At 42.9% G+C, this 27,743-nt stretch overlaps 1 protein-coding gene across 4 annotated transcripts; it reads left to right on the top strand.

The window, feature by feature from the left end:
- The first annotated feature begins 39 nt into the window (after positions 1-39).
- On the top strand, positions 40-27,647 carry map4k5 (mitogen-activated protein kinase kinase kinase kinase 5). Of its 4 annotated transcripts, XM_046413278.1 has the most exons (35): positions 41-470; positions 895-1,135; positions 4,609-4,666; positions 9,565-9,655; positions 10,634-10,698; positions 10,822-10,877; positions 10,971-11,018; positions 11,796-11,838; positions 11,946-12,018; positions 12,303-12,434; positions 12,547-12,609; positions 12,728-12,809; positions 13,739-13,855; positions 14,534-14,612; positions 15,318-15,389; positions 16,410-16,468; positions 16,629-16,696; positions 17,924-17,968; positions 18,063-18,105; positions 18,220-18,430; positions 18,691-18,776; positions 19,192-19,233; positions 19,476-19,560; positions 19,664-19,743; positions 20,163-20,223; positions 20,815-20,817; positions 21,090-21,204; positions 21,453-21,511; positions 21,734-21,837; positions 21,939-22,116; positions 22,533-22,601; positions 22,701-22,793; positions 23,049-23,119; positions 24,672-24,727; positions 26,576-27,647. In XM_046413278.1, exons 2-35 carry the CDS (start codon positions 1,028-1,030, stop codon positions 26,661-26,663), a joined length of 2,703 nt encoding a protein of 900 aa, XP_046269234.1. In that variant the 5' UTR covers positions 41-470; positions 895-1,027; the 3' UTR covers positions 26,664-27,647. The 4 variants fall into 4 exon arrangements, with proteins under 4 accessions (XP_046269235.1, XP_046269234.1, XP_046269236.1 ...); XM_046413279.1 differs by lacking the exon at positions 20,815-20,817 and having other exon boundaries at positions 40-470; XM_046413280.1 differs by lacking the exon at positions 15,318-15,389.
- Positions 27,648-27,743: the final 96 nt, after the last annotated feature.

The following is a 27,743-nucleotide window of genomic DNA, read 5'->3' as shown; positions in this document are numbered from 1 at the left end:
TACAGATTTTTCTGGTGAGATGGCAGATGAACGAGGAGCTCTTGAATGCAGCAACGGGATCCAGTAACAGCGACTCCAGAGAGATTAGCAACAGACTGTCGCTTTTTTCGGGTGATCGTCTGTGGAGTGTATTTAACAGTAATAGTTGACCTGTTAATGTAGTTTACTGCTGATATTTTACACATGAGTCCGAGGCTTCTATAAATCCGTTAGCAGGGGAACATGACATGTCATCGGCTAAACTTAATGCTGGAATTCTTTAACTCGGCTGTAACGTCTGTGCTGCCGTTGCACTGAAGGAGAAGACGGGGTGAACGGCAACAGCCAACTGAAGTTTATCACTCTTTCCTCGACAACAAAGGGGACTCTTTTCTTTTTGTGCGATTATTCGACGCCATCGTATGGTTCAAGGTCTCGGAAAGATTTTGAAATGCAAGGTGTACTAATCAACGGGGTGTGCATTGTAAAAGGTAGGCACGGTTGAAGTCCGGACCAGGAGCGAAGCTAGGTTAACGTTTGCTAGCTAGCATTAGCTGCTAGCTGACTTGCCTGGCTGTTAAGCCCACTAACTCACCCTGTCCGTAATAATGTTGGACATGGCTCTGGCTATTTGCTGGAATGACCACAGTGTCCCTTCTGGCGTTTTACACCAGCTACTGTTAATTCATTAGTTGCTGCTTCAGTATGAGGTCTGAGTAACTTTTATTGGAGTGGAAGTCAAGTTGTTGGGTGACATGTCACAGTATGTGCCAAAATATGAATGACCTCGCCTGTGTTGTTGCTGTTGACGCACATGAATTAATGAATTGTCAGGTTTGGTACCATTGTGCCATCTTTGTCACTAACGTTACGTGAGCACTTTATGCCGAAACTGTTCTCATGTCTCTGTACCAGGACGTGGATCACGGAGGAGAACCGTCTGAGTGACATTGATCAAGTGATATTCAGGACCTTCGCCTCGTCAAACCGCCGGCCTCAGATTTGATTAGGCCAACTAAATGTAAAGGACAGCTTGGATCAAGGCAGCATGGACATCTTTCCCCGGCCAAGCGGTGAAATCCAGAGGAGGAACCCCCAGCATGACTTTGAGCTCATCCAGAGGGTGGGAAGTGGCACATATGGAGACGTGTACAAGGTACGGTGAAGTTAGAGGTTCCCACAGCCTGTCGCCAGAGCTGGAGATAACTTGGCTTTCTATCACATGACTAATAAGAATCCCATCATCCTAATTTACAGCGGAGTGTTGTTTGGTTTGAAAGTCATGATAACATGTGGTGAGCACATTTGACAGTAGCTGTTGAGTGAGGGCCAAGTTCTGCATTCATTGCAATAGTTTTCTTCAGCTACAGAAATACTCGTATTTCTACTTGAAACAGTAATTATGAGATGTAACGCAAGGCTGCTAAATTGAATGTTGACGAATAGCTTCAGTCAAGTACCAAATATTTGCAAGTTTCGGCTTTTCGAATGTCAGGTCATATGTGATACTAAGTAAATAGTTAATTATTCAAGAATATGGTCTGCATATAAAGTTACAGCCCTGCTGCTGCATGTTTGTAATTATGGCTGGGTTAACATTCTGCTGTTGTCTTTGACTGGTTGTTTCCAGGTATGTTACGGTTAACTGAAGCGATTTCCTGAACTTGTTTGACGGTTCAGGCTGAACAGTGAATGCTTGTGCCTGCATGTCTTATTTTATCCTTATTACTTTTCCTTTTTTGCAGTTGAGACCATGTTACCCATCTCCAGCCTAAAGCAGCAGTAGGCAGTGGAGTTATCGAGTAGAACTTATAGTGTCATCATAATCATATATGCAGATATTGTTAGACTGTCATCTGCTGCGTTTTGATATCAAAGTACCTATAGAGGTAAAAGAAGGAATCATTCAAGTACTTTATTTATTTGCTATCTTTAGAAGCTCCTTTGGTTTCAGACCTTTTCTCTTCTCAACTCAGATGAAACTTTTGAATTATTGCAAAAGGTTACAGAGTTAAATAAACACACTGTACTGCCAAAAACAGGACTGTTCCAAAGTTGAAGGGTTTCTGTTTATTGGAAGGATACACTTTTGTCTCAAAGCAGCTCAAAACCTAAAAAACAAAAAATATGCTACATAAAACCTATGGAAAATGTTTCTTTGCACAAGGATCCGCTCTTCATCGTCTTGTACTAGAGAGATGACAATGTGCATACTGAATCTCACTTCTTGTTTTTTCAATGAGATATCAGAAGAATGAAAGTCTATACTGAAACTGTTCACTTAAACAGATTTTCCCACTGTATGGTAGCTGCGGTGAGGTGTGTTGCGCTGTAAAAAGTTCTTGTTTATCCATCTGCCACAGATAAACGCATGATCCATCAGGCCGTCTGTCATAGTCCCTCTCCATACAAAGCCACTCTGGCCAGCCCCCACCCCCAGACAGGCCACCGGTGGAATGCTGCGCCTGGTATTCTCCCACAGCTCGCAGGCTGCAGGGCTGCAGTGGGCTGAAATATGATCAGGCCCCTGTCTAAACACGCGTTTCACTATGGGTGTGTTCAGGGCCGCACCGACAGCGGAAACACCTCCAGTTGGGAAAAGTCCTCCTTTGGCCTGCTGTGCTCAGTTGAATTTTAATGAGCACAGCATTCCTCACTTTGGATGATTTATTGCATGCGATTTATATTAGGCTGAGAATTGTCTATACTTGGTCTCTGTTATCACTGGTGATAATGATTAATTTATCTTGCCTCTCAGTATGGATTGATGTTATATCCCTTTTATATGACAGGATTCTGTTTCGAATCAGTACCTTCTAAAAGTTTACCACACACATTCTGCAATCACCTTCTACTTATTAGTATATATATGTGTATATTATTAGGCAAGGTTTAGTTTTTGAGTTTGCATTGGCTGATGATTTGCCACAAATAGTATCTGCAAAGGGTCAGTAATGTAGGTGAGAGGCATACTGATACTGGCTCTGCCTCAGATGAAGTGTTTGTGTCAAAGTAGGAACCAAAGGATCCTGCCCACCTCAGTAAGCCTTTCATTGTGTGCAAGAACTTCCTTGTTGTTTAAGTTGGATTTAAGGAAATATTCTATTTGTTTTTGCAAAGTCAGTATCTGCATTCTCACTACAGTTAGCCAACCTTCAGATCTGCGTAGACACCTGTTTTCCCATCGGTCTCACGTGGTGATTGATCTTGTGTTGGGTCTTGTCTGCTACATGCCAGACTGCTCCTTCCTTCCCTCAGTCAGAGAAGGTTGTTTCAGGTCTTTAAAGCTGCTGCATCGCATATTTGCACAGTTAGTTCAGAACTTCCCCTTTCTGAGTTTAGCTCTCAGGTCGGCATTAGCTTCTTCAGGAAATGTAGAGATAGACACAAGCTGCAAACAAGTATTTGGTCATCACTTGAATACACTTCAAAGCAGTAGGGCCACATTTGAATGCTGAGCTGTAAATGCATGTACAGCAGTGTATATTTCCTTAGTGAAAAATGTTTTTGTAAAATGGTTTTCTGTTGTGTGTATTCATGTGTGCTGTCAGCTGCAGAACAAGTTTAACCTTTGTGTGCTATGCTGTTTATGTGTGTGAATTACCAGCACACTCCCTGTTTTGAAAGGTGGCCGTGCTGGAGGGTTTTATGGTTTACGGTTGATTTAGCTGCTCGTCCCACCACTTCACTCCCACGGATTAGGGAGCATCCTGTCTTGACCTGGATTCGGTAGTCAGTGCGGCCTACTTTAGGAGGGAAATGGAGCCATAGACACACCAAAACATCATACCATAGAGATGGTACTGCGCAAGTGTACAGGAGAAATCAATAGAGTTTCGAGAATGAATGTGATTACTCAACTGGAAGATTGACTAAATCATAAGTCATCTACTGCAGGAATATTTAAAGGTTTACTGTCATAGTCGTCTGTCCAGTTTCTCCCTGCTGACTAACAGCTCACAGGCTGAACTTAAGACCTGGTGATCGAGCTCGTTTAAGCGGCCTTTAGCTCTGATCTATATTGGTCCAGTATGAAAACATAGCATTTGAGAGCGTAATGATGCTGGATTTGTGTGATGAAGGTGCTGCCGTTTGTATCCCACAGTTGAATGTTTTTGCTCCACTTCTCGCAGAGCCCAGAGGATCACCCATCACGTTTTTTTAGTTTAATGCTTCTGTAGGCCAAAACTGCAATTGCAACTCCATAAGAATACAGAATATCACGTTACATAATGTCCACCGCTGCAACCGAATCAAATAATCGTTTTAAAAATCGTGGTGAAAATGGTGAAAGTGACAAGTTTTCTCAACGTAACGTCAGCAAATCAGCTTGCGACCAGCACTTCCTGCTGATTCTCTTCCTTAACTAATCAATTGATCATTTGCTCTGTAAAACAGTTGAAATAATGAAATTTGTTGATTTATTGGACGTCTTGTATTGTCCAAACAACCATCCAATGTTTGGTATTGAAAAACGACTCAAAATAGTTTATTATTCTGTAGCTCGACAAATCAAACAACTAGTTTTGACATGAACAGCTGGGACTCATGTTATGATTTAAGCGTTATGGTAAACAGTATTGTGATGTCAGAAGCCCGACTGACTGTTGTTCTGTCGTGTCTTTTCAGGCTCGAAACATAAAAACCGGGGAGCTCGCTGCTGTGAAGATCATAAAATTGGAGCCAGGTAAGGGTCCATCTTCTCATTGGCACAGTTGATTTTTTTTTATCAGGCTGCTGTTGTCTGAGTGTTTTTGACAGAGCTGAAAAATAAGGACAAGTCTGGAAAATAAGTCTGGTATTTTCCAGGGTTTAGAAAGGAATGAACAAAAAGTACTAAAAATAAAAAATATCTTCATCCAGGGCCAATACTCATGACTGCAAATATCTGTGTAGTCATGGATCCAGTGTTGTTTGAGATATCCTGATATTTTTTATGTGAAATGACGACCTTTGGTTTATTGGTAGCCGACATCCTGCACTCTATGCAAAGTTTTTAAATATTGACCAAAGTCTGGGAAGAGTACATGTGTTAATGAGATATTTTTATGTGAATAAAGAGAGGAGGGAATTTCGGTGCTGGCGGTGACCCAGTGACGGAGTCGGTGCGATCCAGATTAGTGGGATTACGATGAGGGCTTTAGACCATCAGCAACCAGACTGGGCTCAGCTGATTAGCAGGCAGTGAAGGAAGAGATTCACTGCTGTTTGGTTTCTCTTTCATTCATCATGTCATGTTAGGCTGGCACTGACAGGATGTGGGTACTGGTGGTTATGTTTCTGCCTCAAGTTAACAGGTGTTGTTTGTCTTAGGTTTCATTTTTTTTTCTGCCTTTGAGCTTTAATTTCCGAACGACTGGTCTGTGGAGGTTGTGAGCTCTGATTTAAGGCATAGACATATTCTGCTGGAATATCAGAGATGGAGGGGGATTTGTGTGTGTGTGTGGCAGTGGATTAGGGGGTTTAGCTTTAAGTTGGAAGAAAAGGCAGAAGAAGGGAAAGGGAAGTATTTCACTTGCTGTCATGACTTTTGAGAACAGAAATGGTAAAATATTGACTGTTTTTGTTGTCAGTTAATCTGCCAATCAAATTTTCTTTCCATAAAATGTCAGAAAATATTATAAATTGCCCTTCACAGCTTCAAAGAGCATCTTCAATGTTTTATTTTGTCCAAACAACAGTACAAACCCAAATATAATAAATCTAGACTAATTAAAAAACAAAGAAAGGCACCAACTCGTCACTCTGGAAAAGCTGCACAAGCAATTTTTGCTTTTTGTAGTGGCTCAAGTGACTTGAACTATTCATTTTCTGTGAATGACTTTTCGTTTCAACTCTAACACACTCACTGATCTGTGAATCACATTTGCGCAAACTTAACTGAAAGATAAGTGAAGAACACAGTAATACTTCACAGATAAAGAGTGAAAATGGGCCTCGCATACAGCTAAGAGTTAAGTCAGGTTAAAATTTGATTCATGCTGCAGTTTAACAGGAAGGATTTTGTAGTGAAATATTTTCCTGTATGTGTTTTTCAGTTTCATAACTCTTGGCAGGTTTACCCATAAGCATCTTTAAGTCCCATTTATCTTTGCTTTGTTCATATTTACTTTATCTTTTTTTTTTTTTTTTTGCATGAAACAGGGATTAACCCAGCCCAGGTTATCCTGTTTAAGCAAGACTGTCTTTTCTTTCCGCCCACTTTTCCAAGAGTCACTTCTTTCTGTGCTTCAGGTAAACAGCTTTGGGTGGACCATAGATTCAAACAGGTTTAACCAGAAGGAGTGACGCTGGTGTGTGAAGTAAGGGACACAGAGAAAGGAGGAGATAGGAGTGGTGAGGCCCTCTGGCTCCAAAGGGCCTCACTACAGAGCAGGTTAATCTGATGAGTGTTGGTCTTCACTCGCTGACCACTGAGGGAATAAGCAGAAAGGAAAAAATCTTTTCACTTTTCCAGAGCACAAACTTTTAGTCAGCAGTTTATTTAAACATCATTACTACATGTCTCTTTACGATATCCATTAAAATATTCTTTGTTTTTGTTGTTATTGTCCCTGAGAAGTTGGCACCAGCTTTCTCATTTTCATGAGAAATTGTGCTGTTTTGTGTATGGAACAATGCCTCTCATCTCTGCACGCAGTTCCATTTATTTTCAATAAGCCTTTCTGTCCAAACAGGAGCAGTCACTTATTGCCAAGTTTTGGAGTCCCCAGGGATCTCCTCAGATGGTTTCATTTTTAGGTTTAAAGTTGACCTTCTTAGTGTCACAGATGTAATGTTATATGTAAAGTGACACAACGGCCATCAAATAACTCTGATGTGAGATTGTTACAACCCTAACACCCCAGGAGCAGCGAGAGCTCAGGGAAGCGCTCGCAGGAAGTGACTACACTGTTAGTCCTCAGCTCGCCCAGAAGAGAAGTCCGCCTTTTGCCTTTTTTGTTTGACTAAACTCTGTGTCGCATCACTGAAATTACCCTCGATCACATTTCTGTGGCTCCTTGCGGCGTTTGCACTTTGTCAACAGATTCATTTGAAATTGATTGTGATGAAAAGTGTGGAAATGACCCCAAATTAAATGATGCTGTAATTACAAATGAGGTCATGTGTAATTATATGCTAATTAATGACTTCCCTGAAGTATGACTTTCGGAATTTCCTAAAGTGGCAAACAAAAACACGGCGGGAAATGATTTTCACATCTTTAAAAGCTGCTGTTAGACATTCAATGTGTCCTTGTTATGCCACATAAAAACAACAAACAAGATTTTAATTTTAGAGGGAAGGGAGGGGTTCAAACTGAATAATACTGGCACTTCTCCATAGCCTCTGTTGATACAATATAATTTATTCTTGTTACAGATTTGTCAACCATCTGTAACAAGAATAATAAAAAGGATCAGCTTGTTGGAATAAATCACTGAAGCCAAGTCTTTAGCGTGGAGAGAGAGGGAGAGCATGCTGAGCAAATGAGACAAATCTTACGAGGTCTTCAGACTCACATTTTCCATACATTGCATGTCCATTTTGATCACATCCCACTTGTGACCTGCTTTTCTCTTTGTTCATCAACATCTTGGCTGTATAAAAGCAAAACAAAGGGGAAAAAAAGAGGTTGTTCCTCCCCTTGACTAGCAAACAAGGTTATTCTCATTCTTTCTTTTTGTTATCGCCAACGAATGCCATGAAAAGACCAAAAACAACTGATTGTCAGTCTGTCTCTGAATGCTTTCTGAGCTGAGTCTGTCTATCTGTCTGTCTGTCTGTCTATCAGTCAGTTGCACTTCACCTCAAGCCCGCTGGTTCCTACTTAAGATGTAAATCTTTCACAGTAACAGATGTACAGTTTTGTTTAAGAAAGGCTCAGTCATTTCCTTCTCTCTGCAGTTTTTTCTGTAAACATAACTCACACAGCATAGACGGTACATTTGCTAGCGACTGCTGTCAGCAGTGGATTAATGCGCCGTGGATGTTCTTGTGACGTGAGTATTTACAGCAGCAGGAAGACGCATGTGAAGTCGACTCAAAATAAACTGTGCAACCCACGTTCATCATAATGAAGCACTAGATGGCTCACTGATGTGTTTTTTGTTTTTAGACAAAATAAGAGGTCAGTGGAATGTTGTCGGATCGATTTACTTATGGTCTTTTTCGTGCACTTTATTGACACAAAATTTTTCCAGCTTTATCTCCCCTTCGTGATCAAATGTGTGTTTCTTTAAAACAAATGTGATGCTTGTAATATATCGAGCACACCAGAGGCTCCAGGGATGCAGGTACATAGTCGTTGTTCTTTTACATGGTTTAGACATCTAATCTAAAAGTCCTCTGATGTCACTAAATGCTCAAATTGGTGGCTGAGGGCGAGTTCAAAGCCACTGGAAATTCACTGGTTTGTTGTTTATCAGCAGGATAGTTAAGCCTGTGCTGGCATTCCAACCAGACTTTTAAATCAGACGCTCACGTGAGAGAGCCTGACCCCTCCCAGACAGGCTGAAAACAGGACTGCTGTTTAGCAGTCGCCTCGTCGGGTACAAACTGTTTGTGCGCTCAAAAAAAAAGAGAAAAAAAATCGTGTGTGGTCAAAGATGTCTCTCGGTTTATCGTGTTTTCTTCCACAGTTCGAGGGCCCCTGTATCTTCTTGACCACAAGAAGCCAATAGGTAGACGGAAGTCTGGAGATGTGTGTAACGACGGGCCACAGCTGGTGCTAAAGCTTGTTAGACTTTTTGACTGTTGTATGAGACAGAATCAACCATCAAAACACCAAACATACAGGGGGCACAACTAACATACTTGACCCAATGCAGAAAAACAGTTTGTTGACAGAAATTTCCACCACAAGTAACGTGCAGCTTTTCTTGGCTTTAAATGAGCGTAGTCTGGACTGATGCCTTTGATGACAGTCTGCTGATGGAGCACTGAAGCTGGCAGAGTCTGGTAGATCTTAACCTCCTGTTAATGTATTCCAGGGCCGTGTCTCTGCACAATTGGGAGCAGCTGGGCTTACATATTTTTGCCTTCTTACTTCCTACTGGTCGGATGTGTTTGAGTGCTTTGCAGAACTGGAAGGCAGCCTGGAGATCAGCCTATACCACATAAACTTTTAAAAGTACAAGGTGTTCCTTCTATTGTTATTGGCTGTTCTATGATCTGCTGTATTTACATGGACATGAACTATTGGACCATATAGTCAGTGGGAAACATGGGAAGACTTTGTTCTGTGGTTTTGAGTTTGGCAAACTAAAAGGAAAGTTTCAAGTGTTTTCGAAAACCTACAGTTTAAGGCGTGCACAACTTTTGTATCATCCGAGGTGCTCTGAGTGGTTATTTTTGTCAACATGTCAAATTCAAGGTTTGGTCGAGTGTCAGAAACATAAAATTTATCGTGTAGGTTTTGTAAATGAATCGTAACTCAAACTGTTAACCCCAAATGTCGTAGTAATTTCATTTCCACAGTCGTTTTCTGAGGTGTTCATTTCCAAATGGAAAATATCTCATTTTAAAAATAAAAATAAAAAAAACAGTACAGAAAATGAATTTTTTTTGTCCATGTGTTTGTGTGATTTCTCCCTCTGTTTCCAGGGGATGACTTTTCCATCATACAGCAGGAAATCTTCATGGTGAAGGAATGCATGCACCACAATATTGTGGCCTACTTTGGGAGCTACCTCTGGTAAGAGCCAGCTTAAAATACTCCGACTTTGTCATTTTGAACTCTCTCTCACAGCCAGTCAGACACATAGCATTTGTGGATTCATATGTTACTGTCAAAAGGATATAAGGAGCCACAGCCTGAAGCTCACATGACGTATTTAATTACTTAGTCACACCTGCGTGTGAAAGTATGACTCAAGCTCCTGAACTGGGCCGACTGGTGCTGACTAGGCCCTTCGGTGTCAGGATGCTGCTCTCATGTTTTAATGGAGCCTGTGCTTGTTGGCTGGTATCTGAGAGGAAGCAGGGCCAGTCCGCCCACCGCTGCCTCTGACTTCCAGCAGGTTTAACTGGAAAATGAGCCTCTGATCTGTTTTATATGCCATTAGTTCACACAGATTCGCGTCTCATCGCAGCAGGCGTGAGTGTACATACCCGTCACACCGAGCACAAATGCTTTACTGTAAAATGTTAATGAGCCACACACCACACATTAATTGTTGTAAAACTGGATGAACTGCATTGGAAGAGCCACAGTTTAATTTTGGTGAGTTCAGATTTTCCTTTCAGACCCGTTTCCTGACCTAAAATCACTTCCATGTCCAGCTAACGTGTGAAATGTAGCACAGTTGTGATTGGGAATCTGGGTCAGCGTACAGTATCAGCCTCTGCTGGCCAAGTCTTATTTATGACTTTTTGTCAGAAGGTTGACATCATTTTTCTACTCATCCTTCTCATGTCATAATCCAATTGATTTAACTGCAGAAGCGCTAAGCTTCGTGCATACGTACTTATCCTCGATGGGTTAAAAAGTTGTTTCAGGAAGGATTGCTGATCGTTACAGCTCAGCTTTCTCAACAAGATAACTTTTGCAGAATGATTTTCCTGCTTCATGAAGTTCTGCTATTCTCAAAATATTTGCGTCATCTTCCTAGTGAGTGTTTCTGACCGGCAAAGCAGGAACTGCTAACCTAATAATTTTCTGTGATTTCACCAGTCGAGAGAAGCTTTGGATATGTATGGAGTACTGTGGAGGAGGATCTCTGCAGGACATTTATCATGGTGAGCTTTTCTTTAGGAAGATGCAGTCATAACATGTTTTTTTTTTTTACTGTTTTAACAGTAAAATCCATGTCTGCCTCAATTTTTACCCTGTAAACATGGACTGAAATTGTATTGTTATAGTGACGGGACCACTCTCAGAGCTTCAGATAGCATATGTCTGCAGGGAGACCTTACAGGTAATTGGCCTTTGAAATAATTTTTTGAAGTAATATTCCAAAGTTTGAAATTTTGATTGAACTCCTAACTGAATGCATTAATTTCCCTTCCAGGGTTTGGGATACCTGCACATCAAGGGCAAGATGCACCGCGACATCAAGGTATCATTTCTGTTTTGTTTTTGTTCTCTTTTAGTCCTCATTTTTAATCCCTCAGGTCCCTTCATACATGACACAATTCAGCATAGATAGTTTAGCACAAAATTTTTCTTAAAGCATTAGTCATAGGGAGGAACAAAAGAAAAGCAGAGGAGACCGACAGAAAGAAACAGCGGTAGAACAATTAATTTCACAGCAATCGCATCTGTTTGCCCTCAAGCAGTCCAGAGGTCTGGCAACAGCACCTCTGCAGAGGTGTGAGCTGAAGTGACAGGAAAAGCGTCGCTGGGTATGTGTTCACTAAAAGGCATTTGCACAGTGGTGTCACTTACAGCGGTTTTGAGGTTGAGCTGAAGTTGATCGCGCCTTGTGCACAAACACAGCCTGGACCCACGGTCTCATGTGTTATCGCAGAAGGTCAGGGCTAGACCTATTATCTTTTCTCAGCTCCACGCAGCAAGCACTTCCTGTTTCCTCTACTCTCACCGCAGGATGCCACCAGAGGCACTGTCAGTCACGGGCCAATAGAAACATTGGGAGTAGGACTGTCAGAAAGCTGTGATCCCGGTGAAACTTTATTGGCACTCACATCAGTAACAGAGCAGCCGTGAATGCTTCAACCACACCACAAAGTTTAATACACGATTGGCACCTCATCAACCAGTCTGATGTCACAACAGCTCACCTCAGTGTTTTAAGCCATGACCACATATTTTTAAGGCTCTAATGTATTATTATTAAAGTAAAATGAATGTTTATGGGACTTTTTTTTTTTAACAGGGTGCCAACATACTTCTTACAGACAACGGAGATGTGAAGTTAGGTAAGCTTCTCTTTCTTAATCACTCCCTGACTTGAACTCCTCTGAAGCTGTCAGTTGTATTACATCGATTACATGATCTGAAAAAGCCCCCTCTATCCTCGTTACAGCTGACTTTGGAGTTGCAGCCAAAATAACCGCCACCATCGCTAAAAGAAAGTCCTTCATTGGAACGCCTTATTGGTGAGTGTATTGCCCTCGTCAAGTGAGCCACTCTGCCTTTGACAGGCTCTATTAGACAGGCTAAAGAATGGACTGGAGATCAGTTTTATACACGCCGCTACTTCAAGGACGGTTAATTGTCTTACTAGAAAAAGTTTTATTTCAGGAAGTGCAAGGCTTTCCTGCCCAAAAATCACTTCCATTTCCAATGTCATTGTTAGCATCAGTACTAGTTTTCATGTGTTAAACAACTTTTCACCCTTATCTTTTTTTTTACGCTGAATTCTTGTTCTGCTTTTGTGCAGGATGGCTCCAGAGGTAGCAGCAGTGGAGAAGAACGGTGGCTACAACCAGCTGTGTGATATCTGGGCTGTTGGCATCACATCCATAGAGCTGGCTGAGCTGCAGCCTCCAATGTTTGACTTGCATCCAATGAGGCATGTTTTGTTTCGTCACGTATTTTCATTTTGGGTCACCTTACTTAACCGTTTCCCTCCTTAAGTCTGTCTTAACCTCTCTAAATCCATGTGTTTTTGTTTTTTTCCACAGAGCTCTGTTTTTGATGTCGAAGAGCAGCTTCCAGCCTCCGAAGCTAAAAGACAAAAACAAGTGGTGAGTGCAAAGAGAGTATTCAGTGTGCTTTTCTGAGAATATGTTCTGACACCTTACACTTTGGTCTTGGAGAATAAAGGTGCAAATCACATTAAAACAAAATCATCTCGTTCCCCAGGTCCACGGCCTTCCATAACTTCGTCAAAGTGTCTCTCACAAAGAACCCAAAGAAGAGGCCCACTGCGGAAAAGCTTCTGTCGGTAATGAATCTTATTGCCCTCTCACAGACAAATGAAATATATTTGTTTGGTTGGTTTTTTTTGCCTGAAACTATTCACCATGGAAAACATGCATGCTGATTCTCAAAAGTCTTGTCTGTTCTGTCTTTTACAGTTTCTTCTGTTTAGTTGCTATTAAAGTTGGCATTTTTACTGTATTTTTAGCTTGTTATAAACATAGATTATAGCAGTTGGCCCTATGAGCTTCTGTGTGGTTTGGCTGAATTTCCCCCTGTTTGGGTTTGAGTCAGACTCTGACCCTAATCTGTTTAAAATCCAGCTAGAGCATATTTATTAAAGAAAAGATATCAGAAATTACATTCTTTGGTAATGTCAACAAAGTCAGAGGGACGTCCAGCGGAAGAGGGCTGAGATGGCAGCCTGTGCACGTGCACAGTGTGTGTATGACGTACCTGTTCAGAAGTACACAGTGCTAACGCCTTTATTTTGTATTAGGATGCTAATATAAATTAAAATTCTTTTTTATTCCCTGCTGGATGAAGATGCAGTAGCCATTTCATCCAACAATTAGCAAACTTATCCATACAAAGTCTGAAAGAGAGAGTCAACCTTTCTGTACTGTAAATTTTCTTTAATTGTCCATTTCAGTTCTCCTGCTTCTTGACGGGTAGTTCCAATCATCATTAACACAGTGCACGTCTCTGAGGAAATGTGTCTCATCCTGACGGTCTGGGAATCTGATGATTAATGCAGACAGTTTAATTACACTGAAACAGGGAGTTTACTTAATAGTATAATTTCTGCAGGGATTTTAATGCCCTAAGTTACACGGACCTCACATGTGACACTAGAGGCGTCAGGAGGACGCTCACTGGCTCTTCTTTAAAACTACTATTCTCAAATTATTCAGCAGCTAAGGATGACTTTGAATCCTGGCTTGTTTCTTGCAGCACGTGTTCGTGGCCCAGACGGGTCTGACGAGGAGGCTCGCTCTTGACCTCCTAGATAAGATGAACAACCCAGACAACCACCAGCATTACAGTGAGGTGGACGATGATGACCTCGAGGTAACGATGTTCTACTCAGTTGCGTATACATGTAAACTTTTTGAAAGCTACCGAATCTTGCAGACTCTCACATCCGTCACCAGTGAATGTAAATATTCGCTCAGCGTGTTTTTTCAGCAATGTGGCAATACGTGATGGAAGGTGAGCTTTGCTGGGGCATGTTTCCATGCTCCCCTAAAGCTTCCCTTCCCCCTCTTCTTGATTCTCTCCATAGAAATTATTATTCCAACTGGGATCAACGTCACATCTATGTGGCAGCCAAAGAGGTGGTACCAGTGCCTTTTAAAAGACCATTGTGCTTTTCTCCCCCTGACAGCAGTAGCACTGTGTTGGCCGCCATGAATGAAAAACCCAGAGGGCTATTGACTGCAAGCAATGGAGCTTGTTGCAAACAAACAGTCTCTGAGATGCATAATAATGTGATGATGCAAAGACGCAGTGCAAAAGTAGCTCACAGTTTTGCTTTAGGCTGCAAGTTTCAGTATTTGTTTCTCCAGATTATTTCAAAAGATAATCAATGACATGTTTGTGCTGAATGACTCAAAGTAATGCGTTGTCAGTGTTATGTAATTAAACAGAACTTCACCCACTTGCCTTGTGAGAAGTGCTACTACCACTTTCAAAACCTGTTTCCTCATCGTTAAAGTCTCTCGTCTCCTTCTACTGTGTGTGTTCCAGCCCCTCTCTGCCGTCAGACACACCATCCGCTCCACCAACAAGCATGCCAGAGCTGAGAGGACGCGGTCAGAGATTGACTGTAAGTGAGGAAAAAAAAACAAAAACAAAATCCACCTTGCCTACCATGAGTCTGTCCCGCCATCGGTCCTCATGTCAGTCAGCCTGTTCAGCTTGCTCGGTCCCGCGGCTTGTCTGAGGACTGTCTCACTAATCCTGATGCACTGGCTGGCACATTTCCATACCACAGCATGTGGTAGTGTGTGTAAAAATAGACTGGGGATTCACAGAAGAGAAAGCAGATGTAGTAAAGTCCATGATCCCTCTGTGCAGTGTGATCATTTCAGGTAGCAAGTTAAATAACCCCCCATTTTTGACTCGATGAATAATGTGAAATAGCTTGCTGAAGGGGTCATGAAGGTTTCTCGAAAGACTAACAGTTGTTTGTGCTGAATTTGGCAGGTTCTTAATGCAGGTCTTAATGTGCTGTGCATATTTGTTACTTTGTGACCTGTGTTGACATCAGCAAACGTAGCTATAAATTAAATGCTGCGTTGTGTCTGTGGTGTCAGACTTGTGCTCGTCTCTCATTTCATCATTTTGGTGTGACGCTGGCAACAGTCCAGCGGTGAGATACGCGTCTCTGTCGGGTGTTTGTCATATTTATATGCAGCTTCATTGTGTTCTGTGCTTGTTCGTGCTGTGATCGTCTGTACCAGATGCACTTCCTGTTTAGTTGTATCTCTGTTTCTCACAATTACATCTGACTTTCCCCTCCTGCATGAAGCAAACAATGGGACAGACCACGGAGGGCCATGTTCAAGTCCTAGCTTCACTGAGGGACACAGGGGGGACGCAGGTTAGTGACAGCGTAGTGAGACAGTGTGTGTTTGTTCCCTAGCTCACGCCATAGGCTCCCTGAGAAATAAAATAATGTTGCAGCATTGTTGTTGAGATTTAACTGGCACTAATAAGGTGAGTTCCTGCATGGGGTTACTACTTACAATAAGTACGGATAACTTAGACATTGAGACATCCTGGTTCCTTTTCGACTGACTGAAAAAAAAAATTACATTGAAAATGACTAATCGCATTCTAACAAGGAAGTTCGGTTTAACTCGTACGTCTCACCTGTTTCCTCAGCTTCTCTTATTCTGTTATCAGTGTTATGAAATGCAGCTGCGCCTCCACATTATTGGCATACTTCAAGCAGAAAACCACGTCAGAAAAAAAAACGTGCGGTCTGAATTTGTGAACACTGAGTTTCTTTGTTAATGAGAAGCTGATTATGTGGGGGTATTTATTGCCAGGTCGTTTGATTCCTTTCACCTTCATAATTCGAGCAGGATCACACCATGTTTACGCTGGACACTAAACCAGACTCCTCTGAGGGATCAGCTGTTTGAAAGAAAGTGACTTCAAACCTAAACTAAGAGGAATCTGTTCTGTGATTTATTTGTAAATTGCTCTCGCATCAATCAGTACCCCCCTCCCCCACCCCAAAAGTGAACAGATCTGGTTAGTGTCAAGTGTGATCTTTGTTTTGTCTTCTGCTCACCGGCTCTTCTTTTGACTCCACAAACATTCACATAGCGGCTTAATAAATTTATAAAGGAACTCTGTGGTGTTTTGGCAGGTACTTTGTAATGGAGGTGATCTGCTCTTCATTCCTGTATGTGATTTTTCTTGTTTTTTTGGTTTTAAAGAATGGATTCCAAGGCTCCTGCCACTAAATGCACTACAGGGTGCTACTCTCAAGGTTTTGTGTTTTCTTCGAGTGTTGGGCACTGATGCCCTCTAGTGCCAAAAGTGTGTGCAAGATGATTTAAAAAAAAAAATAATAAGACTTGAATTCATTTTTGTTTTTTTTCACGTGCAGTCGATAAGCTGCAGTTCAAACCACCTCTCCGGAAGGAAACTGAAGCTCATTCTGAAATGGTGAGAGTCATATTCACTTTAATCAACACCAGTGCTCAAGTGCCACTTTCTGTTTGTAATCATTTGATTTTATATATAGATATATAGATAGATATCTTCGCCATTTTCAAAGTGCAGGTTTTTTAATAATCTGTGTTTGTGCATGTGTGGCCTTACACAGGATGTGGGTAAAGATAATGACTTCTCTTCTGCCTGGAGTCCGTTTGCAGAGGGAGGAATAACAGCCAGGTAAACTATGGAAACTGCTGTCACAGGAACTGCTCCTATTCCCACACGCATGCGCACACACGCACACACACACACACCCTCTCTCTTGATTTATTAGATAGATGCATCTCTTGAGATTCATAAAGAGAAGGGATTCAAGCACATGGTGAAAGTTTACTTCTGAGGAGTAAAGAATTAAAAACGACACAAAATGCAAAGTTGCACAACATTGGCAGTCAAGGTGGTGTTGAGTAACAAACTGCAGTTTATCATGAAAAGACTGCACACACCGGTCAGCATGATCTGTAATCTTGTATTCAATGTGGACAATGAGTGTAAGTAAATTTTCTTTTTGTTGCTCCCTCACATTAACCTGCTCATTCACTGGAGCTAATTTGTGTCCGTGCACGAACTCACGCTCCCCATCTGCAGTTTGAAATGTTGCTTTGGCCTATGAGCTCCTCCTCACTTGTCCATGTGCCTTTGACTGTTTTTATTTTTTTCCCTTCCACTTTTCTCTGTCCTCTTTTGGCTGTCGGTCTCTCTCGTCTTGTCCCTCCAAGGAGCCTTCTCAAAAGCGTTGAGGATGAATTGTTCCAACGGTAACACTAACACTGTGTGTGCGCTGTAGCACTCCATGCCGTCCACTCCACCCCTGCCTTGGTCCCCCCACCCTTTTCGTAGTGAGATCTAGCTCCCAACATGTCCACAATCCACCTTCCCTGACTCCCCTCCATTCACAGTGTGGTGTGATCCTGCTGCCTGCATGCGTCTTCAGCAACAACATGTAGCATTTGGTTCAAATTACTGGTTTGTTCAGGCTTAAACCTGCATGGACAGGGCTGTACAGGGCTTCTTTGGAACCCGTGCCACTGATAGGTCGCTCAGTACTTTCATCACTTGGCTTTGAGTGAAGTTTTATGGATGAATGAATAAAGAGAGGGCTTCTAAACCTCTGAAGGTTGTCTCCAGATTTTGTTTTGGTTCCAGTAAGTAAGTAAGCATAGTAAGTGATGACAATTCTTTCGAGAAAGACAAAGAAATACCTTTAATGCAGATGATGAAATACATTTTCTTGCAATTGGAGCGAATGGAGATGGAGTGAATACACCCCCGTTGTTCTCCTTTGAGTCATATTCTCATCATCTCTAAGGAGGGATTTCACACCAACATTTTGCACATTAACGGCCCCCCTGAGCTCTTATGAGTCTTGTTTTCCACACTGATTACTGTGTTTGTCTCCTGCAGGGGACACATTGCCCACCTTGAAAACGCCTTTGAAGAAGTGGAACTGTGAGTGACATCAATACATTAAGATTTCTTCATGGACACTCAGATATCCGTTGCTGTAGTTTCCATCTTTCTAAAACAAAAACCTCCATTTCAGGTCAACCCTCAAGCCAGGGGTTCCTCCTCCTCTGCCCCCAAAAGTGAGAACAGAACTGATAAAATATTGTTTTTACTGTATCGATTTTTTTTTTGCAATTAAGATCTATGTTACTAGAACTAACACTAAACTGTTTTCTGTCTTTGTCCCCTCACAGCCACGGTTAAACAGCTCATCAGAGGAGATTGGCCTTAATGATGAGAGGTCTCTGACGGTTCGGAGGTTCCCCAACTCTGAGAACGGACCGAGCCAGGTGGCTCGCAGACAGAGCACACCTGAGCAGGGCAACAAGGGAGAGCACTCGTCTCCAGAGTTCCTGTCTGTCAGCGTCAGCAGCCCCGGCCTTTTGTCTCACGCTTCTGATCCTGGTGAGCTTCTGCATTTCTTAACTTGTTTATATGCTCTAAACTGGTCCCACTGCTTTCATCTGTGTGTGCTGTCTTAAAGCAAACGTGTCTCTAATAGGCACTTGTTTTATTTTTGCAAGCTCTCAGTAAACCTGAATGTAAAGGTAAGAAAGTCTGATGTAAATGTGCCTGATCTTTGTACTTAGGTGTTGCGTGTGTGCCAGTGTGGTTAACGGTTGTGCTACAAATGTCATTTTCGTCTGCCTGCTCTGTCCTGACAGATAACGATTCGGACGACAGTGTGAATGGAGGCAGTCCCAAACCGCCACCCGGCCGACAGCAACGGAAGGAGAAGAAGGAATTCCCTGTGAGTTTGAAGATATTCAACAAATGGCTGCGATGCAATATGTGTTTCTGTCATGAGACCCACACTTGTCATCTTTAGTTTCAGCAGATTTTAGGATGGAAAAAAAGCGTCTCCAGCTAGCTGGTTGACTTTGTGCTGAAACCTAAAATTTGATGTTTTTTCCCTTGTCAGATCCAAACATGAAACAGTAAAAAGGGGAAATTTGGCATCCACTCATGTTGAACATTTAATTTACTTTGACACAGTAGAAAACAGTCCTTATTGTTTTTTGTTCGTCTCGTTGTTAAGGCTGGAGCTAAATTAAGCGACTAAATTGAAAATAATTATTGCTGTTTTGTCTGTGTGTGTTGTGCATCTACATTAGTTTATGTTTTTTGTTTTGGGTTTTTTTTTTGTTTCGTTTGCTTGTCTTTAGAAACCAGCCATCAATGGTCTGCCTCCCACCCCTAAAGTACTGGTGAGTGAGTCATCTGCATTATCCCTCACACTCTTTCCTGCTGGCCTGGTTTCATGGACGCTGTTATTAAACTGTTCGGTCTGCGATGCTGCTGTACATTCTGTAGATATTTGGGCTCCGCAGAGATTTCTGCTTTGCGGTTGCCTCTGCACAGCTCCAGCTCATTAAACCCTGGCTGACATTTTTAGCGCTTCACTGAGCCAGAGGCTGCCTGTTCTGAGCCCCGCTGATTCTCATTTCAGATGGGAGCCTGTTTCTCTAAAGTGTTTGATGGCTGTCCACTGAAGATCAACTGTGCCACATCATGGATTCATCCAGACACCAAAGGTACAGCTTCACGCAGAACGCAAGCAGTACAGCACACAGCACACAGAAATGACGTGTTTTATTAAAGCCAGTGCTTCATTTTATATAATCTTTTCTCCTCTAGATCAGTACCTGATCTTTGGGACGGAGGATGGCATCTATACGCTGAACCTTAATGAGCTGCATGAAGCCACAATGGAGCAGGTAACAGCAGCAGAAATCTATACACATCTATTACAACCAGGTTAAAAGGATAATGGAGACTGTGTATGGGATGTATGAGTTGTTTTTTTAACTAACTGTTCCTTTATTCCTGACTGAGGTGGATAAAATCCTCTCATTTCTAAAACTGATGACCATCAAGCAGTCGTGGCTACACAGCTAATTAAGCTAATGTTTGCTCAATGAGTTGGAGGAAAACTGACTTTAAAATCTTACCTGTGGTTTCTGCCTAAAAAAAGACAGAGCTCAAATAAAACAAGCCTACATAAATGAGGTAAATAAAGGCCCATGTGGCAGGCCTCAACTTGATGTTCTTTTGCCCCTTCTTGCTCCCCACTTTGAGAACTAATGTTGGTGAACTGTACGATGATTGTTCCCTATTTGTTTAATTCCCTGTTTAGCTGTTCCCGAGGAAGTGCACATGGCTGTACATTATCAACAACAACTTGATGTCTCTATCTGGTGAGTGACAGACGTATCACAAGACTCCTGTTTCACTGGCTACTGTCATAACCTGCTGCTTCTTTGTCCCATGTTATCTGTCTGCCTCTGAGGGCAGGACAGTCACTCCATGAGTCTAAAATCAGCCCTAAAATAACTCAAAATAAGTTTTCTGTCAGAGAGTCACTGTGTAGCACAGTGACTTATGAGTGACACATCAGGCTTTACAGCCCGTTCTTCTGCTGAAGCACCTCTCAGATATATCGATCTCTGCAGGCTACAGTGTGTACTGTAGCTGGAAAAAGCAATTGTAGCTTGTTTTACACATTAAAGCAGTCATGCTATTTGTTGTCAGAAAACCCAAATTTGCAAACCTTTGAAAAACATTTGAAACCAAACGGTCTTTGTTTGGCTGACCTCGTCGCCAGGGCCTTTTCTCGGTTTAACAGTTGAGGATGGGATTACAAAGTGCGAGGTCTACTTTCGGTTTTACCTTCAGCAGTTTGCCCCTTGGTATACTTTAACCTCTTTTCTCTTCTCCTCTTCCCTTGGACACTGTCCATCCTCCTCTCGCCTGGCTTGATTTGATATTCTACTAACTGGCTTCATCAGAAGGTAATCATGCTTCATATCATCGTCACACTTCTGTTTTTACCTCCGTTCACGTCTAACCTGTCTACATGGGAAAACCTGCTTCATGGGACTTCATGGGAATTTGTCAAAGAAAGTCAGAAATACGTTTTAGCTTATTTGTGTTTTTCTCAGTTGGTGTCTTGTCATATTTAAGATGAGTACATTGTAACTCCTGGCTTTGGCTGCTGCTGCACTGCTTCCTGTGTTTACTCATAAAGCTGATGATTAAATGTATTCTGTGTATTCTGTTGCAGGGAAAACCTTCCAGCTGTACTCCCACAATCTCATCGGGCTGTTCGAGCAGCTGAAGAAGCCCGGTCTGGCTGCTCAGTTCCAGACTCACCGTTTCCCAGACAGAATTTTACCCAGGTGAGACGGACAAGCCGGGGGGTGGGAAGGGTGAGGGGAGGGTTGGCCTCAGTCTAATCACACAATTATCAATAACACTCCTGTCGCTCCAGCGATAAGGTCACAAGTCACGCTGTGCAGTCTCTTTGTTCCTCACTGCCTACCGTCTTGACAAACCACTGTGGCGCTCCAAAGAAAGGAGAAGCGCTGGCCGACTTCCCTGATTCTAGACGTCATCAGCTCTTTTTATGACTGTTTTCTCTCCTCAGGAGGTTTGCCTTGACAACTAAGATCCCCGACACAAAGGGCTGTCACAAGTGCTGCATTGGTGAGTGGCCTTTCTGTTTTCATTTACTCACACTTCCATCATATTAAACTGTGTCAACGCAGGAGGGACATCACAGTACCAGGCAGGTGGTACAACAAATGAATAAATTGAATTTCTCCATTTCTTCACACATTTTTCTTGCCCAGTTTTCTAAGCCATATACTCCTGATACAAACTGCACCTACAGCACTCAGTCTGGCTACACCTTTTTCTCTTTCTCAGTGAGAAATCCGTATACAGGCCACAAGTATTTGTGTGGAGCTCTGCAGTCTGGGATTGTCCTGTTGCAGTGGTATGAGCCCATGCAGAGGTTTATGCTCATCAAGGTCAGTTGGCCATTTTCTGTTCTCATCTGCACAAATTTCCTCCGTAAAACATCAGAAGACCACTGACGCTAACCCGTGTTGGCTCTCTCTTCCCACGGCAGCACTTTGACTTCCCTCTGCCCAGCCCACTGAAGGTGTTTGAGATGCTGGTGGTCCCCGAGCAGGAGTATCCTCTGGTGTGTGTGGCCATCAGCCAGGGCTCAGAGCCGGGCCAGGTGGTCCGCTTTGAGACCATCAACCTCAACTCCTGCTCCTCCTGGTTCACAGAGATGGGAACAAGTAAGTCAGACCCGTACACGGACGTAGAGACGAATACCAGAGACATGATGCGTTTTGAGGGGACGTGGTGAACTGGGTGTTTACTGACAGCAGCACTCTCATTGGTGTTAGGGGAAATACAGCATCATGTTGAAGGGCTTTCATGCAGTTTGAACACCAAGATGATGATTACTCTCACCCATTGAGACCTAAAATAAATTGTGTCCTCCGCACATAAACGGCTCAGAGAATCTCCTCCTTTGTCTTCAGGTAGAAGCAAGTTAGGCAGGCGGATAACAAGTATGCATGATAGACTCCAGGGTGTTTTAATTTAATTAAAGTTAGTAACCTAATGCAAACTGTTATTACTTGTAAGAAATGTGTTAAACATAGTAGACCGCAGTGGATTGTGAGTCTTGTGTTCTTCCTTCCCGCAGGTAATCAGCAGGTGGATGCAATCCACGTCACCCAGCTGGAGAGAGACACTGTGTTGGTGTGTTTGGACCGTAAGTACAGTTTCTGTTAATCAGCTTTCAGTCCTGATGTGAGTCTCTGTGCTGTCACTTCATTCTTACAGCCTTTTTTATCATTATTTTTCTCTCCAGAAAATTTGAAGATTGTTAATCTCCAGGGCAGACTGAAGTCCAACAAGAAGTTGGCTTCTGAGCTCAGTTTTGACTTCTGCATCGAATCTGTTGGTAAGCTTTTAGACAAGTGCTGAACTCTACGGTCTGTTGGAGGTACACTGAATTCTGTGTGAGGCCCTGTAACATTAAAAATGGGGAATAATTACTTTAAAAAAAACTTCCTATAGATGGACAGAGTAAAGTGGTTCTCATTCCACATACAAAAGGTTTCTTTTTTTGTTTTTGTGATGTCAGAGTGAAGTGAGTTGTTCATCTTAAGCAGTTTTTCAGTGACTCCCTTGGCCTCTTCCCTTTCCCTCCTGACAGTGTGCCTTCAGGACAGCGTCCTGGCCTTCTGGAAACACGGCATGCAGGGAAAGAGCTTCAAGTCTAATGAGGTAAAATACTCCATGAGAGATGCCACAGAAAATAAACCATTAAACTAATTCAACGTTACAAAGCTTTTTGCTGCTTTGGAACCAGAATATCAGTATCAGTTTTCATTGGTTGCCAGTGACTACAGAATAGAGACATTGAACGCATTGTTTGTCGCGTCCCTGAATGCAGACTTGTTTGTTTTACACATGAACAAACGCTTGTGGCTCCGGCCAACAAAGACCCTGAGTGCTGGCCGTTTGTATGCGTGGCTACATGCTGTAGGTGATCCCAGGATTAGACCTCAGGTGGGGCCAGACAAAGTGTCTTTGTGTCAGGCCGAGGTAATGAATTTGTCCCCCCTTTCACGACGGGATTCCATGTGAACCTGATCACGAGTCACGCTCAGCAGCAGAATAGAAGTTCAAGAGATCGCGGGGAGGTGAAGCATTCTGTTTTTATGAAAAGTGATATGGCGGTCGGGGCCGCCCTTTTGAAAAGCTCGCCGTGTCAGCCGTGGTCCTGCGGCACTCAGATGAAACCGAAGGTCTGTCTGCCGAGTCTGCGCCCGGCGCAGCTTGACAGTTCTCCCATAGCAAGGATTTTTGAAATGTCAGCGGCCATGCAAAATTCATGCTCAATCATAAACGAAAGCCGTCACACAACAGGGAGCAGCACTAAATAATTCAGCCTTTGTCTCGTTATGATTCCTCTCAAAAGCAAAGGCATTGGGGGGGGGGGGTCCATTGATCCGCGCTCGCCTCGGTGGGTGCCTTTCTGAACACCCGAGACCTTGTTCTCATTTAGACTTAAACAGATCAGATCTCTCCCGAGGCCAAGGGCTTACACCTAGCAGGTGTCACACGCCGACTATCTCACATCTGTCGACAAGTTTTCATGACATGTTAACATGTGAGAGTGTGTATTGACGGGGCGCTTGTCTTTAACACGGCGAAGTGTCAGGCTACATCTTGTGACTGGAACAGATAAGCTCCACGGGGCCACACAGTAACGCTGGAGAGTCCCCGGAGACCGCGCTCAGTCACCTACAGTCTGTCAAGAGACGTTTTGTTGTTTGCAGCACAATAAGGGATCCAAATGTAAACAAATGTCACTCAGCACGGGAACTTTCTGTCTCTGAAAATGATTGACAGCTAAAGTAATAATAATAATGATAATAATGTTTAGTGGTGTGAACGTGTGTTGCTTTATATATATATTACTTTATTATTAAATTCAAATCTGCTGAAATTGTATGTGCATGGTTTAAAAACAAAAAGACAAACTTGGCCTTAAAAAGACACCAGAAAAGAACAAACTTGATTTCAAATTTTATTTTAAATCTCTATAGGTAGACACTGTAGGGATCAGGTCCAGCTTTAATCCTGAACTGATCGCCTTCGGCTCATTTCAGAACCAGAATTTATGTGTAATGTAAAACATTAATAAAAACAGCTGAAGACAGGAGCCGTGTTAATCAGTTATATGTATACCTTTGTGGAGCCTGAGCTGCTCTGCTGGTGACAACTAAAGTCATTCATCTGTTGTTGTTTTTTTTTTTCCTTTCATTCCCAGGTGACCCAGGAGATTTCTGATCCAAGCAGAGTCTTCCACCTCCTTGGATCTGACAGGTTGGTGCAGAGATATTTCCATCATTTAGCTACGTCAGTGCGCAGGAGCGATCAAAGGCACCGTGTGGAGGAGCATGTGCCTCAGAGATCTCAGCGGACTTCAAAACACGTCACCTTATGAGACACCAGCAGTGTGCAAACCTCCCCGCTTACCCTGTTTATCTGTCTTTTCATCAATACCGTAATTAATCAGGCCCTCGTGATCATGACTGTCCTCCCCCAGGTGTTATTATTACCTGGATACGACCAAACAGCCTGCTCACCTGCTGCATTGTTAGCCCGCAGCTCTCATCTCGTGCTGGTCTCTCTGTCTCCACCCGAACTCCTCATCGACTCGATCGCGGCCTCATCTGCTTCTGCTTTGAGATTTTACATGATTGTGATTCTTTAAACCCAGATGTCCCTGAATGCACCACATTACATTATTCTTGGCTTTACACGCCCCACCGCAGCCCACACTCTCTGTTTGTGGTGGCTGAGACAGGAACGCCTCTCACAAACAGACCCATTCGATAAAATAAACGTCAGCTTCTCACTGCTCGAGCCTCCTCGCATCACCTTATCGTAGGATCTTGTTCCCGATGGGATGTAATCAGACTGCCTGTTTGATCAGACCAGTAGCTAAAAACCCAAAGTGACCCCACATAAGAATGCAGAAAAGCAGCAAACCGTCACATTTGAGAAAGCTGGAAGAACAGCGTTTGGCTGTTGGCTTGAATGGCTGGAACAGTTTGCTTACGATCTTAAATGGTTGGAGATAAATTTTCTGTCAATTGAGTAATCATTTCGGTCCTGCACTGACGTCGTGGCGGTTGGTTTCAGCTGACACAGCAGGGTGTGATTTAGCTGTTGACCACACACACACACACACACACACACACACACTCTCGCACTCAGTGAAGGAGGCTCTCCCAGCGGCCACTCTGTGGCACCGGAGCAGAGGCTTCTCTCTCCCCCCTCCCATGTTTTATTCACCGCCGCCCGGGCACTGCCAGCCTGGTTTGAGTGTCTCTCCACGCCTCTGTAATTTCATCTGATGGAACGGACAGTATGGACTGTAGCTTCCCTGCTCACCTGTCACTGCCACGAGACGGGTGGCATCTGAAGATTCACCCACTGCCGTCCTGATCCGACTGTGACGGGGCGGTTAACGTGCCGTGTAGCATGAACTGTCTGCGCTCCGTCCTCCGAGCAGATCGGTACCATCAACGTGATGCTTTGACTTTGGCCAGTGGTTGTCAATAACTTGTCTGCTCTTTCTCGGGGACAAAAGTCAATATTTTCTAACATCCAAGCAGCTGGTGTTTTCCATTAATTTACATGCAAAATTAGATGACCGAAACATTACTGAAACCAATGGCTACCTGTAGAAACAAGTTGTCAACCCTTTGAAAAGCAATGGGGTTATGTGGAAGTGGTCAGTGCTAAATCTGTACAAACACCCTGTGAAATCATCAAGTTATGGATTAAACAAACTACACCCAAGCTGTTCATTAGCAGAGGTGATGATGGACAGATTTGGTACCTTTGGACAGAACAAAGCTAGCTGGCTCCACCCTTTCCTGTCTTTATGCTGAGCTAAGCTATCCGGTCGCTGGCTCTAATGCCAGACCTCCAGCACACAGACAGGAGTCGTATCGATCTTCTGATCTTAACAACACGTGTATTTCCCCAAAATGTTGCAATTTTCTGTAAAATACAAGTGATTTATAGCAGAGGGCAAAACTTGATAAAGCTCTTCAGCTTCCTGTTGTGCCCGAATTCAGTTCGATTTTTGCCAGGATAGAACAAGCACCGTCGTTCAGTATTTCTGTGTGATGTTCTGTTTCGTCTGTGTTTCTTGTGCAGGGTGGTGGTCCTGGAGAGCCGACCCACAGACAACCCAACGGCCCTGAGCAACCTCTACATTTTGGCAGGTCACGAGAACAGTTACTGAGCCTCTCCAAGAGCTGGGACAGTTCTTAGGAAAGCGGAGAAGAAGCCTCGCTTTTGGGAGAAAACTCCAGACTTTGACTCAAGGCTCTTTGTGTCAAGGGAAACGTCTGGTTTCAGTCAGTTTTTTGTTACTGATCACGGGATTGACAGGTCAGTACCATTAAAAAAAAAACAACAACAACAAAAACGAGCCTCTTGAGTCCGGATTCATGAGTAGCCTTAACACCAGCGAAAACGTTCACTGTGCTCATCGCGACACAACCAGGAAGCTGTCATGAGCACAATGTGGGGAAACCACAAAATCTCAAATGAACATTATTATCCCAAACTTTTCTCACTTTTCTGTACTGAGGACTGAGTTACAAACAAGTTATGTAGAGGTATTATTGACAAAAAGTGCCATTAAAATTCCCAAGAATTTGTGATTGTATTAGCAAGCGATGGGAGATTTATCGTGTTATCGTCTGTAACGTGTCGCTCATAATCACTGCCGGTGGCAAACGTTATTAAGCTTGAGAGGAGATTTTACAAGCTCTGTAGGCAAACTAACAGATCAGTTTATAAACGGAAACCCACGAGCACTGTGGGCTATTAAAGCAATATTTATTAATCTCACGTTAAATAATCGGGTGTGTTTGATTTACAGACCCTGTTAACAGGCAGCGACTGTACAGTCCTGCTGTGTGAGGATTAACTACCTAGTGAACAGTTCGGCTGTGTAATATAGTCGCATCTCTCCTGCTCTGCAGCATTTTTAGACGTTGGATATAATGTAAATTTTTTTTCTTTACCTTCCTCTTTTATAGATCTTTTACTTCTTATTATTTGCACCATGTAAGCACTTTTGTACATTTTCTTTTTTATTTAAAATAAAATGACAAAATGAGGGACGATGCTAGGTTCTGTTAACATCTTTGCATTCCCTTCGCAAAATGTTTAATGTATGCTGTTTTTGTAATAAAAACAAAAGCTGTTGTTAACAAGACAACATGAATGGAGTCTGGTTTTGTTTTGGGGTTGTGAGATGTAACGGAGCTGGTGATGAGTCTCAGATGGGAGGGACTGGGGAGGGGGAGATGAG

Source organism: Scatophagus argus, chromosome 15 (assembly GCF_020382885.2).
Source record: "Scatophagus argus isolate fScaArg1 chromosome 15, fScaArg1.pri, whole genome shotgun sequence".
Taxonomy (NCBI): Eukaryota; Metazoa; Chordata; class Actinopteri; family Scatophagidae; genus Scatophagus; species Scatophagus argus.
This window is presented reverse-complemented; position numbering and strand designations above follow the sequence as displayed.